General features: G+C 37.8%; 1 protein-coding gene across 1 annotated transcript in view; it reads left to right on the plus strand.

Annotated features, from left to right (window-relative positions):
* The window catches only part of LOC107126553 (stabilizer of axonemal microtubules 2), a 29,443-nt gene extending 14,674 nt beyond the window's left edge, over positions 1 to 14,769 (plus strand). The window contains 4 exon segments of the mRNA XM_065548293.2: positions 13,716 to 14,175; positions 14,177 to 14,452; positions 14,454 to 14,519; positions 14,521 to 14,769. Coding sequence (XP_065404365.1) covers positions 13,716 to 14,175; positions 14,177 to 14,452; positions 14,454 to 14,519; positions 14,521 to 14,647 — 929 coding nt within the window. The 3' untranslated portion in view covers positions 14,648 to 14,769.
* Positions 14,770 to 16,752: the final 1,983 nt, after the last annotated feature.

Below are 16,752 nucleotides of genomic sequence, written 5' to 3' on the forward strand. Positions count from 1 at the left end.
ACACAATGGAATACTGTGCAGCCACAGTAAATAAAACCATGTTATTTTCAAGAACAAGGATACAACTGGAGGTCATTATTCTAAGCAATTTAACACAGAAACAGAAAACCAAATACTGAATGTTCACACTTATAAGTGGGAGCTAAACATTAGGTATACATGGACACAAAGATGGAAACAATAAACACTGGAGATTCCAAAAGGAGAGAGGGAGGGGAGCATGCAAAGGTTGAACAACTACCTGTTTGGTACTGTGTTCACTAATCGGATGATGGAATCATTAAAAGCCTAAACCTCAGCATCACGTAATATACCCAAGTGATAAATCTTCACATATAATCCTTGAATCTGAAATTCAAATAAATGAAATAAATGGTATGGGGAAAACTGAGTATCCGCATGTGAAGGAATGAAATTGGAGCCTTATTCCATAAACAAAAATCAATTCAAAGTGAATTGAAGTCTTAAACACAAGACCTGAAACCATAAAATTCCTAGAAGAAACCATGGAAAATGTCCTTGACTTTGACCTTGCCAGTGGTTTTTTGGATATGACTCCCAAAACACAGGTAACAAAAGTAAAAATAGACAGATGGGTTCATCCAAACTAAAAAGTGTCTGTACAGCAAGGAAACAATCAACAAAAGAAAATTGGAACTTATGAATTGGCAGAAAATATAAGCAAACCATGTATCACATAAGGGGTTAATATTTTAAAAAATAAGGAACATAGACAATAGCAAAAAAAGGGAGGGGGGGATTAAAAATTGACCAAAGTACCTGAATAAACATTTTTTCCAAAGAAGACATACACATGGCCAATAGATATATGAAAAGATACTCAACCAATCACCAGATAAATGCAAATGAAAACCACAATGAGATATCATCTCACACCTGTTAGGATGTCTGTTATAAAGAAGATAAAAGACAGCAAGTGTTGGTGAGGATGTGGAGAAAAAGCAATCCTAGTACTCTGTTGGTTTGAATGTAAATTGGTATAGCTATATGGAAAACAATATGAAGTTTTCTCAAAAAATTAAACATGGAATTTTCATGTGATCCAGCAACTTCTCTGGTATATATCCAAAGGAAATGAAATGAGTATTTTGAAGAAATATCTTCACTTTTATTTATTGTAGCATTATTCACAAAAATATAGATAAGAAACAACCTAAATGTGCATCAATGAATGAATAAATGTGATGTGTAAATATTTGTATGAACATATATATAGTACACATATATTCTATTATATATTAAGTAATAATATGCATAATAATGTGTAAATCTGAAAGAGTTGAATACGTAGAAGCAGAAGATAGAATGATGGTTACCAGGGGCAGGGAACTGGGGGAAATGGGGATATATTGGGCAAGAGGTATAAAGTTGAAGTTGTATAGGATGAGTAAATCTAGAGATCTAATGTACAGCATCATGACTATAATTAATAATACTGTACTATATACTGGAAATTTGCTGAGAATAGATTTCAGGTGCTCACACCACACACACTCACACACGCACATGCATGCACACACACAGGTTACTGTGAGGAGATGAATATGTTTCTCACTTTAGTAATCATTTTACTGTGTGTGTATACACGTTAAAGACCAAGTACATTTTAAATATATACAGTGTTTATTTAAAAATAAAATTGACTATCTAAAAAGAAACTTTATAATTGAGAATTTAAAAAGCAATAGCATGAAAAATGAAATTGCCATACTAGACACCAAAATGAGATATCCTCAGGGGAAGACATTATTTACTACAAAAATAGTGGAGCAAACAGTGCTTCAAGAATTTATACTTGGTAAGTTATCACTTCAGGCCAGCCTGGGAATGCATCAGACACTAGTCAGTATTGAGATGTAGAAAGAGGAGGGATATTCTGAAAACTAGTACGAAATGAGTAAAAAAGCATAGAATCAGAAAAATAAAACAGTTATTCAGTAGACATAGTGAGGACCAGAAATTTTCAGGGATGAGAGATTGGGGTGTAATTCCATGAAAGTAGATTGAGATCAGTTTGGGAAGAACCTTGAGTGCCAGGCTGAGGGGACTTGACATAAGTATAGATTTTTAAAAATCTTCTTGGAAGGACATCAGACAGCTGTAGAAGCAAAATACAAAAATTTCAGAGAGCTAGGAGCCCTTCCTCAGTGAGTCGATATGGCCAGCCATTTACTTCTCTGGGAACACTTGTCAAGTCCTAGGCTTGTGCTGAGGATTGAGCTTGGCATAAGCAGATAAACTCTAGTAGAGGAAAAAGAAAGCAGTGGAACACTTGAATTTGGGCTGATAGGACTAATTGAAATCTAGAAGAGCCCCAGATACATGGCTGGTTTTCAATGTGAGACATTCACTGAGAGTTTGTAGGGGAGGGGGCATGGTGTGCTGGGAGACTGGGCCAGAAAAATTCCAGAGGAATATCCCACAGTCTTTTTTGGGAGTAAATGCTTAGGAGACAAAGCTCCACTAGAATGAGGGCCTTACTACAAACACACCTTGAGTCTTGCTCTTGAGACATTTGAAACTCGAGTAAGACTATGTTTAACTGAAGGTGCCATTGAGCACTGATCTAGCTCAGATTCTGGTAAGAATGAGGTGATCTCCCCCATATTCTAACATAGGAAAGAGTAAACTGTCTCCTGTTGAAAATAACATTGATTTTAGTTTTTATGATTCTCTTATACACAACATCCAGCACATAGTAAAATGTTATGAGGCCTATGAAGAATCAGGAGATATTTGAAGAGATAATGGTCAAGACTTTTCCAAAATTGAAAGAATCAGCCCACAGATTCAGGAAGCTCAGCAAACTCCAAAATAAACACATAGAAAACCATCCTAGACAACTATTGTCAAACTTCTGAAAACCAAGTAAAGATAAATTCTTAAAAGTAGCAAGTGAAAAACTATTCATTATCTACAAAAAGAAAAAGTTATATCTGACTTTTAAACAGAATGATACATGACTTTTCAACACAAACTATGGAAGTTAAATGACAATGATATGACACTTTAAAAGTGCTGAAGGTGTGAGAAGGGTCTAGAATTTTAAAGCCAGCAAACCTGAGAATTGTGTATCTAGTAAAAATAGCCTTGAAAAGTTAAAGCCAAGTAAAAATGTTTTCAGACAAAAAAAGAAAAAGCTGAGATACCTACTACAGAAAGTATTAAAGGACATTCTTCAGTTAAAAGGAAACTTATTCCAGAGAGAAGCATGAAATGCAGGAAGGGATGAAGCACACATAAAGGGTAAATATGTGGGTAAATATAAAATAATATTGACAACTTAAAATTACTATATTATGTTTTTACACAAATATAGAAGTAAAGTATGTTAGAACAGTAGTACAAAAGGCAAGAGGATTTAAATAGAATTAAATTGCTTACAGGTTCTTCCATGCTAGAAATGGCAAAAATATCCATTTACGTTTGAGCCAGAAAAATCTCAAAATAAGTCAAACATTCATTTTTTATTTTTAAAATATAGAAAAAATTCTAATAGTAAAGTGGAATAATACAAATGCCATTTATTAATACAAAAGAAGGCAGGAAATAAGGGTTATTGGAACAAAGGAGGGAAAAATCAAAAGCAAATAGCAATACAGTCAACTTAAGCCCAGCTAGATCATTACATTAAGTGTAAATGAACAAAATATTGTGATTAAAACTCAAAGATTGATTTTTCACACATTAAAAGATATTTTTAAAAAATGCCAATAAGTTACAAGTTACATAAAATGGATAAATTTTTTGAAAAATACAATTTAACAAAAGTAACTCAAGAAGAAATAAAAAGTCAAAATAGCCCTATATCTGTAAAGGAAATTGAATTTGTAGAATTCAAGGTGTAATTTTAAACCTCGCCTTAAAGAAATCCAGAATTTTCAGATTCTGTGTAAGATGCAGAAGGCCAGAAAGATTATATTCCCAACATAAGAATAAGAAAAAGGCAGCTAATCTACAAAATCATAAATGTGTATGAATCCTTTAGAAAGCTGAGATCACACGTTAACCAATTAGCCTGACATTTAATGAAAAAAAACTTCCACCCAGTTGAGACAGGAGACAAGCACTGTTTCACCCAAAGCTGGGCATGGAATGAAGACGAGCTGTTACACAAGTGTATCAAATAATTTACATATTATTTGCTAAAGACTTGAGTGTGAGCTACTGTGAGAGCATAGAAGCTCTGAGAACTTCAGACACTAAAGGGGGAGTTCAAAACTACTCGTAGACTGTTCCCTATGGAGTTCACTGTGTGATCATCAGAAGATTGGGAGAAAGGCTGGAGACCACAGAAAATTTCCTTCATAGTGCAGGCTTAGGCCGGGCGCGGTGGCTCAAGCCTGTAATCCCAGCACTTTGGGAGGCCAAGACGGGTGGATCACGAGGTCAGGAGATCGAGACCATCCTGGCTAACACGGTGAAACCCCATCTCTACTAAAAAATACAAAAAACTAGCCGGGCGAGGTGGCGGGCGCCTGTAGTCCCAGCTACTCAGGAGGCTGAGGCAGGAGAATGGCATAAACCCGGGAGGTGGGGCTTGCAGTGAGCTGAGATCCGGCCACTGCACCCCAGCCTGGGCGACAGAGCAAGACTCCGTCTCAAAAAAAAAAAAAAAAAAAAGAAAGAAAGAAGAATGGTTGTTGTTGCAAAGACAAAAAAAAAAAAAAAAAGCAGGAAGCTCCATTTGGATGCCTGTAACCTACAGAACAAAAATGGATTAATAATATCCACTGCAGGCGGGGGAGCGGAGCAAGATGGCCAAATAGGAACAGCTCCAGTCTCCAGCTCCTAGCATGAGCGACAAAGAAGACAGGTGATTTCTGCATTATCAACTGAGGTACTGGGTTCATCTCACTGGGGAGTGCCGGACAATCGGTGCTGGTCAGCTGTTGTAGCCCGACCAGCAAGAGCTGAAGCAGGGTGAGGCATCGCCTCACCTGGGAAGCGCAAGGGGGAAGGGAATCCCTTTTCCTAGCCAGGGGAACAGAGACACACAACACCTGGAAAATCGGGTAACTCCCACCCCAATACTGCACTTTAAGCAAACGGGCACACCAGGAGATTATATCCTACACCTGGCCGGGAGGGTCCCACGCCCACAGAGCCTTCCTCATTGCTAGCACAGCAGTCGGCGATCTAACCACAAGGCAGCAGCGAGGCTGGGGGAGGGGCGCCTGCCATTGCTGAGGCTTAAGTAGGTAAACAAAGACCTGGGAAGATCGAAATGGGTGGAGCTCACAGCAGCTCAAGGAGGCCTGCCAGTCTCTGTAGACTCCACCTCTGGGGACAGGGCACAACTAAACAACAACAACAACAACGACTACAACAACAAAAAGCAGCAGAAACCTCTGCAGATGCAAGCAACTCTGACAGCTTTGAAGAGAGCGATGGATCTCCCAACACGGAGGGTGAGATCTGAGAAGGGACAGACTGCCTGCTCAAGTGGGTCCCTGACCCCTGAGTAGCCTAACTGGGAGACATCCTCCACTAGGGGCAGACCAACACCCCACACCTCACACAGTGGAGTACACCCCCGAGAGGAAGCTTCCAAAGCAAGAATCAGGTACACTCACTGTTCAGCAGTATTCTATCTTCTGCAGCCTCTGCTGCTGACACCCAGGCAAACAAGGTCTGGAGTGGACCTCAAGCAATCTCCAACAGACCTACAGCTGAGAGTCCTGACTGTTAGAAGGAAAACTAACAAACAGGAAGGACACCCACACCAAAACCCCATCAGTATGTCACCATCATCAAAGACCAGAGGCAGATAAAACCACAAAGATGGGGAAAAAGCAGGGCAGAAAAGCTGGAAATTCAAAAAATAAGAGCGCATCTCCCCCTGCAAAGGAACACAGCTAATCGCCAGCAACGGATCAAAGCTGGATGGAGAATGACTGACGAGATGAGAGAAGAAGACTTCAGTCCATCAAACTTCTCAGAGCTAAAGGAGGAATTACGTACCCAGTGCAAAGAAACTAAAAAGCGTGAAAAAAGAGTGGAAGAATTGATAACCAGAATAATTAATGCAGAGAGGGCCATAAACGAACGGACAGAGATGAAAACCATGACACGAGAAATACGTGACAAATGCACAAGCTTCAGTAACCGACTCGATCAACTGGAAGAAAGAGTATCAGCGATTGAGTATCAAATGAATGAAATGAAGCGAGAAGAGAAGTCTAAAGAAAAAAGAAGAAAAAGAAATGAACAAAGCCTGCAAGAAATATAGGATTATGTAAAAAGACCAAATCTACGTCTGATTTGGGTGCCTGAAAGTGAGGGGGAAAATGGAACCAAGTTGGAAAACACTCTTCAGGATATCATCCAGGAGAACTTCCCCAACCTAGTAGGGCAGGCCAACGTTCAAAGTCAGAAATACAGAGAACGCCACAAAGATATTCCTCGAGAAGAGCAACTTAATTGCCAGATTCACCAAAGTTGAAATGAAGGAAAAAATCTTAAGGGCAGGCAGAGAGAAAGGTTGGGTTACCCACAAAGGGAAGCCCATCAGACCAACAGCAGATCTCTTGGCAGAAACTCTCCAAGCCAGAAGAGAGTGGGGGCCAATATTCAACATTCTTAAAGAAAAGAATTTTCAACCCAGAATTTCATATCCAGCCAAACTAAGTTTCCTAAGTGAAGGAGAAATAAAATCCTTTACAGATAAGCAAATGCTTAGAGATTTTGTCACCACCAGACCTGCCTTACAAGAGACCCTGAAGGAAGCACTAAACATGGAAAGGAACAACCGGTACCAGCCATTGCAAAAACATGCCAAAATGTAAAGACCATCGAGGCTAGGAAGAAACTGCATCAACTAACGAGCAAAATAACCAGTTAATATCATAATGGCAGGATCAAGTTCACACATAACAATATTAACATTAAATGTAAATGGACTAAATGCTCCAATTAAAAGACACAGACTGGCAAACTGGATAAAGAGTCAAGACCCATCAGTCTGCTGTATTCAGGAGACCCATCTCACATGCAGAGACATACATAGGCTCAAAATAAAGGGATGGAGGAAGATCTACCAAGCAAATGGAGAACAAAAAAAAAGCAGGAGTTGCAATACTAGTCTCTGATAAAACAGACTTTAAACCATCAAAGATCAAAAGAGACAAAGAAGGCCATTATATAATGGTAAAGGGATCAATTCAACAGGAAGAGCTAACTATCCTAAATATATGTGCACCCAATACAGGAGCACCCAGATTCATAAAGCAAGTCCTTAGAGACTTACAAAGAGACTTAGACTCCCATACAATAATAATGGGAGATTTCAACACCCCACTGTCAACATTAGACAGATCAATGAGACAGAAAGTTAACAAGGATATCCAGGAATTGAACTCATCTCTGCAGCAAGCAGACCTAATAGATATCTACAGAACTCTCCACCCCAAATCAGCAGAATATACATTCTTCTCAGCACCACATCACACTTATTCCAAAATTGACCACATAATTGGAAGTAAAGCACTCCTCAGCAAATGTACAAGAACAGAAATTATAACAAACTGTCTCTCAGACCACAGTGCAATCAAACTAGAACTCAGGACTAAGAAACTCAATCAAAACTGCTCAACTACATGGAAACTGAATAACCTGCTCCTGAATGACTACTGGGTACACAACGAAATGAAGGCAGAAATAAAGATGTTCTTTGAAACCAATGAGAACAAAGATACAACATACCAGAATCTCTGGGACACATTTAAAACAGTGTGTAGAGGGAAATTTATAGCACTAAATGCCCTCAAGAGAAAGCAGGAAAGATCTAAAATTGACACTCTAACATAACAATTAAAAGAACTAGAGAAGCAAGAACAAACACATTCGAAAGCTAGCAGAAGGCAAGAAATAACTAAGATCAGAGCAGAACTGAAGGAGACAGAGACACAAAAAACCCTCCAAAAAATCAATGAATCCAGGAGTTGGTTTTTTGAAAAGATCAACAAAATTGATAGACCGCTAGCAAGACTAACAAAGAAGAAAAGAGAGAAGAATCAAATAGATGCAATAAAAAATGATAAAGGGGATATCACCACAGACCCCACAGAAATACAAACTACCATCAGAGAATACTATAAACACCTCTACGCAAATAAACTAGAAAATCTAGAAGAAATGGATAGTTTCCTGGACACTTACACTCTTCCAAGACTAAACCAGGAAGAAGCTGAATCCCTGAATAGACCAATAGCAGGCTCTGAAATTGAGGCAATAATTAATAGCCTACCAACCAAAAAAAGTCCAGGACCAGATGGATTCACAGCTGAATTCTACCAGAGGTACAAGGAGGAGCTGGTACCATTCCTTCTGAAACTATTCCAATCAATAGAAAAAGAGGAAATCCTCCCTAATTCATTTTATGAGGCCAACATCATCCTGATACCAAAGCCTGGCAGAGACACAACAAAAAAAGAGAACTTTAGACCAATATCCCTGATGAACATTGATGCAAAAATCCTCAATAAAATACTGGCAAACCGGATCCAGAAGCACATCAAAAAGCTTATCCACCATGATCAAGTGGGCTCCATCCCTGGGATGCAAGGCTGGTTCAACATACGCAAATCAATAAACGTAATCCAGCATATAAACAGAACCAAAGACAAAAACCACATGATTATCTCAATAGATGCAGAAAAGGCCTTTGACAAAATTCAACAGCCCTTCATGCTAAAAACACTCAATAAATTCGGTATTGATGGAACATATCTCAAAATCATAAGAGCTATTTATGACAAACCCACAGCCAATATCATACTGAATGGGCAAAAACTGGAAAAATTCCCTTTGAAAACTGGCACAAGACAGGGATGCCCTCTCTCACCACTCCTATTCAACATAGTGTTGGACGTTCTGGCTAGGGCAATCAGGCAAGAGAAAGAAATAAAGCATATTCAGTTAGGAAAAGAAGTCAAATTGTCCCTCTTTGCAGATGACATGATTGTATATTTAGAAAACCCCATCGTCTCAGCCCAAAATCTCCTTAAGCTGATAAGCAACTTCAGCAAAGTCTCAGGATACAAAATTAATGTGCAAAAATCACAAGCATTCTTATACACCAGTAACAGACAAACAGAGAGCCAAATCAGGAATGAACTTCCATTCACAATTGCTTCAAAGAGAATAAAATACCTAGGAATCCAACTTACAAGGAATGTAAAGGACCTCTTCAAGGAGAACTACAAACGACTGCTCAGTGAAATAAAAGAGGACACAAACAAATGAAAGAACATACCATACTCATGGATAGGAAGAATCAATATCATGAAAATGGCCATACTGCCCAAAGTAATTTATAGATTCAATGCCATCCCCATCAAGCTACCAATGAGTTTCTTCACAGAATTGGAAAAAACTGCTTTAAAGTTCATATGGAACAAAAAAGAGCCCGCATCTCCAAGACAATCCTAAGTCAAAAGAACAAAGCTGGAGGCATCACGCTCCCTGATTTCAAACTATACTACAAGGCTACAGTAACCAAAACAGCATGGTACTGGTACCAAAACAGAGATATAGACCAATGGAACAGAACAGAGTCCTCAGAAATAATACCACACATCTACAGCCATCTGATCTTTGATAAACCTGAGAAAAACAAGAAATGGGGAAAGGATTCCCTATTTAATAAATGGTGCTGGGAAAATTGGCTAGCCATAAGTAGAAAGCTGAAACTGGATCCTTTCCTTACTCCTTATACGAAAATTAATTCAAGATGGACTAGAGACTTAAATGTTAGACCTAATACCATAAAAACCCTAGAAGAAAACCTAGGTAATACCATTCAGGACATAGGCATGGGCAAGGACTTCACGTCTAAAACACCAAAAGCAACGGCAACAAAAGCCAAAATTGACAAATGGGATCTAATTAAACTAAAGAGCTTCTGCACAGCAAAAGAATCTACCATCAGAGTGAACAGGCAACCTACAGAATGGGAGAAAATTTTTGCAATCTACTTATCTGACAAAGGGCTAATATCCAGAACCTACAAAGAACCCAAACAAATTTACAAGAAAAAAACAAACAACCCCATCAAAAAGTGGGCAAAGGATATGAATAGACATTTCTCAAAAGAAGACATTCATATAGCCAACAGACACATGAAAAAATGCTCATCATCACTGGCCATCAGAGAAATGCAAATCAAAACTACAATGAGATACCATCTCACACCAGTTAGAATGGCAATCATTAAAAAGTCAGGAAACAACAGATGCTGGAGAGGATGTGGAGAAATAGGAACACTTTTACACTGTTGGTGGGATTGTAAACTAGTTCAACCATAATGGAAAACAGTATGGCGATTCCTCAAGGATCTAGAACTAGAAGTACCATATGACCCAGCCATCCCATTACTGGGTATATTCCCAAAGGATGATAAATCATGCTGCTATAAAGACACATGCACACGTATGTTTATTGCGGCACTATTCACAATAGCAAAGACTTGGAATCAACCCAAATATCCATCAGTGACAGACTGGATTAAGAAAATGTGGCACATATACACCATGGAATACTATGCAGCCATCAAAAAGGATGAGTTTGTGTCCTTTGTAGGGACATAGATGCAGCTGGAAACCATCATTCTCAGCAAACTATCGCAAGAACGGAAAACCAAACACCGCATGTTCTCACTCATAGGTGGGAACTGAACAATGAGATCACTTGGACTTAGGAAGGGGAACATCACACACCGGGGCCTGTCACGGGGAGAGGGGTGGGGGGAGGGATTGCATTGGGAGTTATACCTGATGTAAATGACGAGTTGATGGGTGCAGCACACCAACATGGCACGGGTGTACATATGTAACAAACCTGCACGTTATGCACATGTACCCTAGAACTTAAAGTATAATAATAATAATATAAAAAATCCACTGCAGGAGAGGCATCACTGTGACAGCCACAATGAATAGGTGAAGATGTATTGCAACTTGCTGAAAGATAAAGAAAAACAACAACAAGGAGCAAAATAAAACTGAACCTTGAAAATGAAGAAAGAACAGGAAACGGTCTTGGGACCAACAATTAGAGACCTACTACATTTAGTGAAGGGGCAGGTACACTGAGAGAGCCCTGCTTCTGAGACCCAGGGGCACAGGGCCTGCCTAAGACTGAAGCTGGACTGGGACAACAGAGAAACCACCACACACCCACCTTCTACTTCCCAAACACAAGATTCTGAGCTTCAAATATACAAAGCAGCAAAAACTTATATTACTAACATAAGAAATGTAAAAATATGCATTTGTAGTTGGACACTTCAACACTCTCTTTAAGTAATCTGTAGAACATAGACAGGTAATAAGTAAGAATATAAAGACCTGAACAACACTATCAACAATTTGTCCAAATTGACACTTCTGCCAACAATAACAGAATACACATTCTTTTCAAGTGCACATGAAAGCTTCATCCAGATAAACTATATTTGGAGTCATAAAACAAACCTTAACAAATATAAAAGAATTGAAATCATGCAATGTGTGTTTTTGATCATAACAGAATTAAATTAGACATCAATAATAGAAAAAATGTAGAAAAATCCCCAAATATTTGGAAATTAAACAGCAAATTACTAAATGTTTGTTTTTTCTTTAAGTATCACGAAACACTAAAAACACATGATAAAGATTATGCTGTTTTAAAGGTATTGCTAGAATGTTGTCAATAAATATTCCAGAACAGATAATAAGTATTCCAGGTATATGAGCATAGGCATATTTATGGGGAGAAAATCAATTTTCTGCAATTAGCTAGAACTGACATTCGTACTATTGTACGCTATTACATCCATCTCTCAGTGTCCAAATTCTTGCTTCCATTTTGAAAACCAAAGCTGGTTTGGTGAGGGAAAATATTGTCTTCTGTTTATTCTCTTACAATGAAATTCTTTTTTCTCTTGTGTGGTAGCAAGAATTCTCCCTATATGATTGTGTGGAACTGTAGATCTTTAATAACATCTGTGATTTCTTTTAGCTAGTGAAAAATGGTGTTATACTTTTATACTTTAGTTTGCAAAGAAGAGAGATTCCCTCATGGTACCTCAAGAAAAAAAGACTCTGGTAAAGCTTCAGGTGAACTGAAAATGAAAACCTCTCAGGTGCCAGGGAGCTTCAAGGAAGAGCTTTTCCCTTCATCTCCACAGTGAGCTACATGATTTCTCTCACAGCACCTTCACTTCCCTTCACTCATCTGCTCTGATTGCCACTTTGCTAACTGGCCGCCTCTGCCTAGTTATCATTTCTATTTCTTTACAGGTCTGTTTTGAATGTAACTTCAGCTTTCCATGGCTCTTCAGCACTACCTCCTGGCATCCTTTTCAATTCTCCCATTTCTATCTCACTCATTATTTTCAATTTTGGGTTTACAGGAATAAGAATGCTTGATCTAGCTTATCTTTTCTGTCAGTTTGTCTTCAAGGTCTCTGCTGGCCTGAAGGTCACCTATTCTTGAGTCAGGTGCCCTCTCTCATCCAAACATCAGTAACTTGATCATTTAGTCCAAAAGTTGGCCATTTTGGCAGAAATGGATAAACATTTTATCTCTTTGAAGAAGATATCCACATAATAAGTTTTCAAGGTTTGACCTTTCCTGTAAATACTGCTTAGACTTTAGTTCTGATTTTAGTATGTTATCTTGTATAATAAATTTATATCTTTTATAAATTAATTTTTGGTATTTAGAAATACATATTTTGAGGTGAAGTCACTTTTATGGTATTTCCTAGCTTATTATCGTCCTCATCTAGAAATAGAAAACACAAATAATCCTTAGTTGAAATATAAACATTTCAGTTTTAGTGAAGTGTACCATTACCAACTTGTAATGGTATTACAAGTCATCACTCTGTAGACACCAGAGTGAACGAAAATGCTCCACAGTCTAGGTAAACTGCAGGAAGTAGGCTTAAGGTTATTTAACTTCCAAACCCCAGATCTTTGCTCTGATGGTCACTTCAAATTCTACAATTTCAAACACCTTTGAAGGCATTCAGTTAAGGCCTCTGGCCTCTAGATGGCCCTCTATCTTTTGGGAATGCCTTAAAGTCCATTTCATGAGGGAAAGTTGAAGCCAGAGATCTTTCTGGGATAGCACAAGTTACCCTGTATCTTTGCTCAAGGACTTCTTTCTGTAGCTTCCTAGAGTATACCAGAATTAAAATTTTCTCTCCTTTGATGAGTCTCTCCAAAGCAAGGAGTAATGTCTGTATTACTTTTGTCCACACATGAGGGCACTTGATTTTATTTCAAGCCCTGGATTTTAGACATACTTTAGCATTTTGTGAGTTGTACTTAAAATCCCAACCACTTCCTAGGAATACAACCTTAATCTCCTAAACTCTGTCCTCACCTACAACACAGTCCTTTTGGCTTTCAAGAACTATCCACAATCAGGCTCAGATATGCTTTTCCTTTGTTATGTAATCAGATGAATCTGAAAGTGGAAAGTTATGTCTATTAAAGTGAGGAGATGGGTAGAGGAAGGTGGAAATGAAGAAAAAGAACAAATCTGAAAGGAATCAGAGAAACTGTATTCTGATACTATTGTTTAGATTTCTAAAGGAAATGGAAAGATGTTTGGCAATGAGAGAAATCAGTTATGATTTTTAGAAGATGGTTGTTTTCTTCAGCATTTAAAAATGTTTTTACTTTGTTTTAATTTTCAAGATGATTATAGAGCTTATGACCTTCATAAAAGTGAACTTTATAAGCCAGAACAAACTTTCCACCCCCCTACTGTGAAATTTGGAAATTAAACTACATTTCAGGATGACTTTGTTCCTCAGGAGATAAAGCCTAGGCAAATCTTTAAAACCTCCTCTGTGGTCAGACGTTCTACAGCCCCTTTTAATGGCATTACAAGTCATCGCCTTGATTATATACCTCATCAGCTTGAACTCAAGTTTGAAAGGCCAAAAGAAGTTTGCAAACCAACTGACCAACGCTTTGAGGATCTCACAACTCACCAGTATGACTTTCAGGGTCTTATTGGTGAAACTGCAAAAATTTGCAGACCTGTACACACCAGAGTGACCCAGAATGATCGGTTTGAAGGAAGCACTGAATTCCATGAATGTTTTCAACCATGGGAAATCCCACCACCTGAGGTCAAGAAAGTACCAGAGTACTCCTACAGGTAGCATGCTATTAAACATCACAAGCCATCTTAACTATGTTCCATATCAGGCCAATCGTGTAGTTCCCATCAGGCCAGTTTCTCATAGAAGAAGTAATAATTTTCCTTTCCAAGGAAAAAGCACCATGAAGGAAGTTTTTCCAGCATGGGAAAATTGTCGTCAAGGACTTATTAAGAAGCAGGAGCAGATTCCCAACCCATCTGGAAAATTTGATGGTTTGAGCACTTTCAGATCTCACTATGTGCCACACAAATTGATTCCAACAGAGTTGCAAACCTTTAAATATTGCTTTTAAGAGTTCTGTTCCATTTGATGATGTGACCATCTACTCTGTAAACACCGAAAAAACAGGAAATTTGTCCAGCGAGTTACTCGTCTCCTCCAGGTTATATTTTTGAAAATGCCAGTTCCCAAGGTCATAAATTCTTTCGCAAGATTTCTCCTGCAGTGAAGGCCTTCTAATAACCAAAATATGCTTAAAAGGAAGCTACTAGCAAGTAATTGTTTTTCCAAGAGAAAACTCAATTTTTGGAGTGAAAAAAAATGATATAATAAATCATTTTTTATATTTTTAAACAAGAAAATTGGAAAATGTATTATAAAAACTCAGAATCTTAAAACCATTTTGTATTGATATTTTAATCAAGATTGTTCTTTAATATGCATTTCAGAAGGTTCAATAATATACATTCCCATGTGAACTCTTTTAATATTCAACATACTGCTTAGTAGCTTGTCCCCAGTCTATTATCATTTGTAATTCTGTTTATAATTATGGCAATTGTATGGTTATTCACATACCAGTTGTCATTTATCAAGCACATCAAGATTATCTAGAACGACATTGAAAATGATACATGGATTCCTCTTCCAAGATAATAGGATTCATTTTACTCAGACTTTGTGCATCTGCATAGCATCTACTGAGTCAAGTTTTGGTTGGTGGTATAGACTGCTGCACTGCTCCTCACCATGTTCAGGTTAGCAAGAGGCACTGTGGTGTGGCAAGGAAAGGCTCTGTGTGCTGGGAATCAAAGGACTTGAGTTCAAGTTCTAACTAATTATCATTATTTTTAGAGACAAGGTCTCACTGTCACCCATGCTGGAGTCCAGTGATGTGATCACTGCTTACTGCAGCCTCAGCCTCCTGAGCTCAAGTGATCCTCCTACCTCAGCCTCCCAAGTAGCTGGGACTACAAGGGTGTGCCACCACATCTGGCTATTTTTTAAAAAATATACTTTGTAGAGACAGGTTCTTGCTATATTGGCCAGGCTGTTCAATATATTATCCAGGCTGCTCTTGAATCCCGCCTTGGCTTCCCAAAGCACTGGTATTACAGGGATGAGCCTGAGTTTAAGTTCTAATAATATAGATTTCTATTTTTATTACCTTAGACAGTGACTCATATCTCTGAGCCTCAGTATCTTTATTTGTAAAATGATGTCTGTTCTCAAAAAGAGTTTGTTTTGAGCATCAGACTATATGGTACATTTTAGTCCTTAAAGTACAAGTATAAGTGTAGAGGATTGTTAAAAAAAATCACTCAATCTCTTTTTGTACTTGTTTTCTCCTTTTCAAATGAGGAAAATCACTTACTCAATCCTCATTTTCTGGCCTGTAGCAAGGATTGTAAACTAACCTAATTTGCTTTGAGCTTCTGAGTAGTATGTGCTTCTGAGAGGAGTCTTGTCCTTTAAAACTTCATGAGCACCTGAGAAATTGTTAACAGAGAATGGAAAGCTTGGAATGGGATAAATACAGTGGTTTGAGTAAGAGTATTGCAGAAAGGAAAAAGTATTTGCTAGGGTAGTTTTAGGAAGTTTCAGGAAGACTGACAGCTCTGAAGAAATCTGTAGGGTAAATGTAGGTAATTTTGAACCTAATTGTCATGCCAAGTCACTGTTCAGAGGCAGAACCAGCCCCTACAGGGGGCATAATCACCTGGTTCACCTCTTCCAGTGTGAAGATAAGTGCTAAGGAAAGGAATGATGCCAGGAAGTATAGTAGAAACACTCTATTGCATTGAGAAATGCTAAAAATTTCCTAATGAATTAAACTCTTATTGGGTGGTTTCTTTTTTTAAAAAAAATTAAATAATTGCATTATGGGAGAATATTATTTATTTTAGCATAAAGTGAATTTTAGTCTTTTATGGCTTCAGAATTATTCCAAAACTACTTTATTGAAAATCATCAATATTTCATTATTTTAATTGTTCAAAAGTAATTTGTTCTTATTTACATTTATTAGCAAAAGTATGGTGTGTGAAACTTTATATTTCTATGCAACATTAATAAAATCAATAAAAGGAATAGATTTTCAAGAAATCATTTCTGTACCTAATTTTTTTCAAAGAGAGCATTTTAATAAAATCTTGTCTAGGTTAACCTATACATAAGTAGATGTTCTTACTTTTAAAATACAAAACAATATTGTATAATCAGAATTAAAAATAAGGAAATACTACAGCATTCTGTCATCCTGGCCTATATTCCAATGCTGGATATTCAAATTCCTCTGTAATTTAATGGGGGTGGTCTCCTTTCCGGACGAAGGTCACCCTTAA

The sequence above is a fragment of the Macaca fascicularis genome, chromosome 7 (genome assembly GCF_037993035.2).
Source record: "Macaca fascicularis isolate 582-1 chromosome 7, T2T-MFA8v1.1".
NCBI classification, from domain to species: Eukaryota; Metazoa; Chordata; class Mammalia; order Primates; family Cercopithecidae; genus Macaca; species Macaca fascicularis.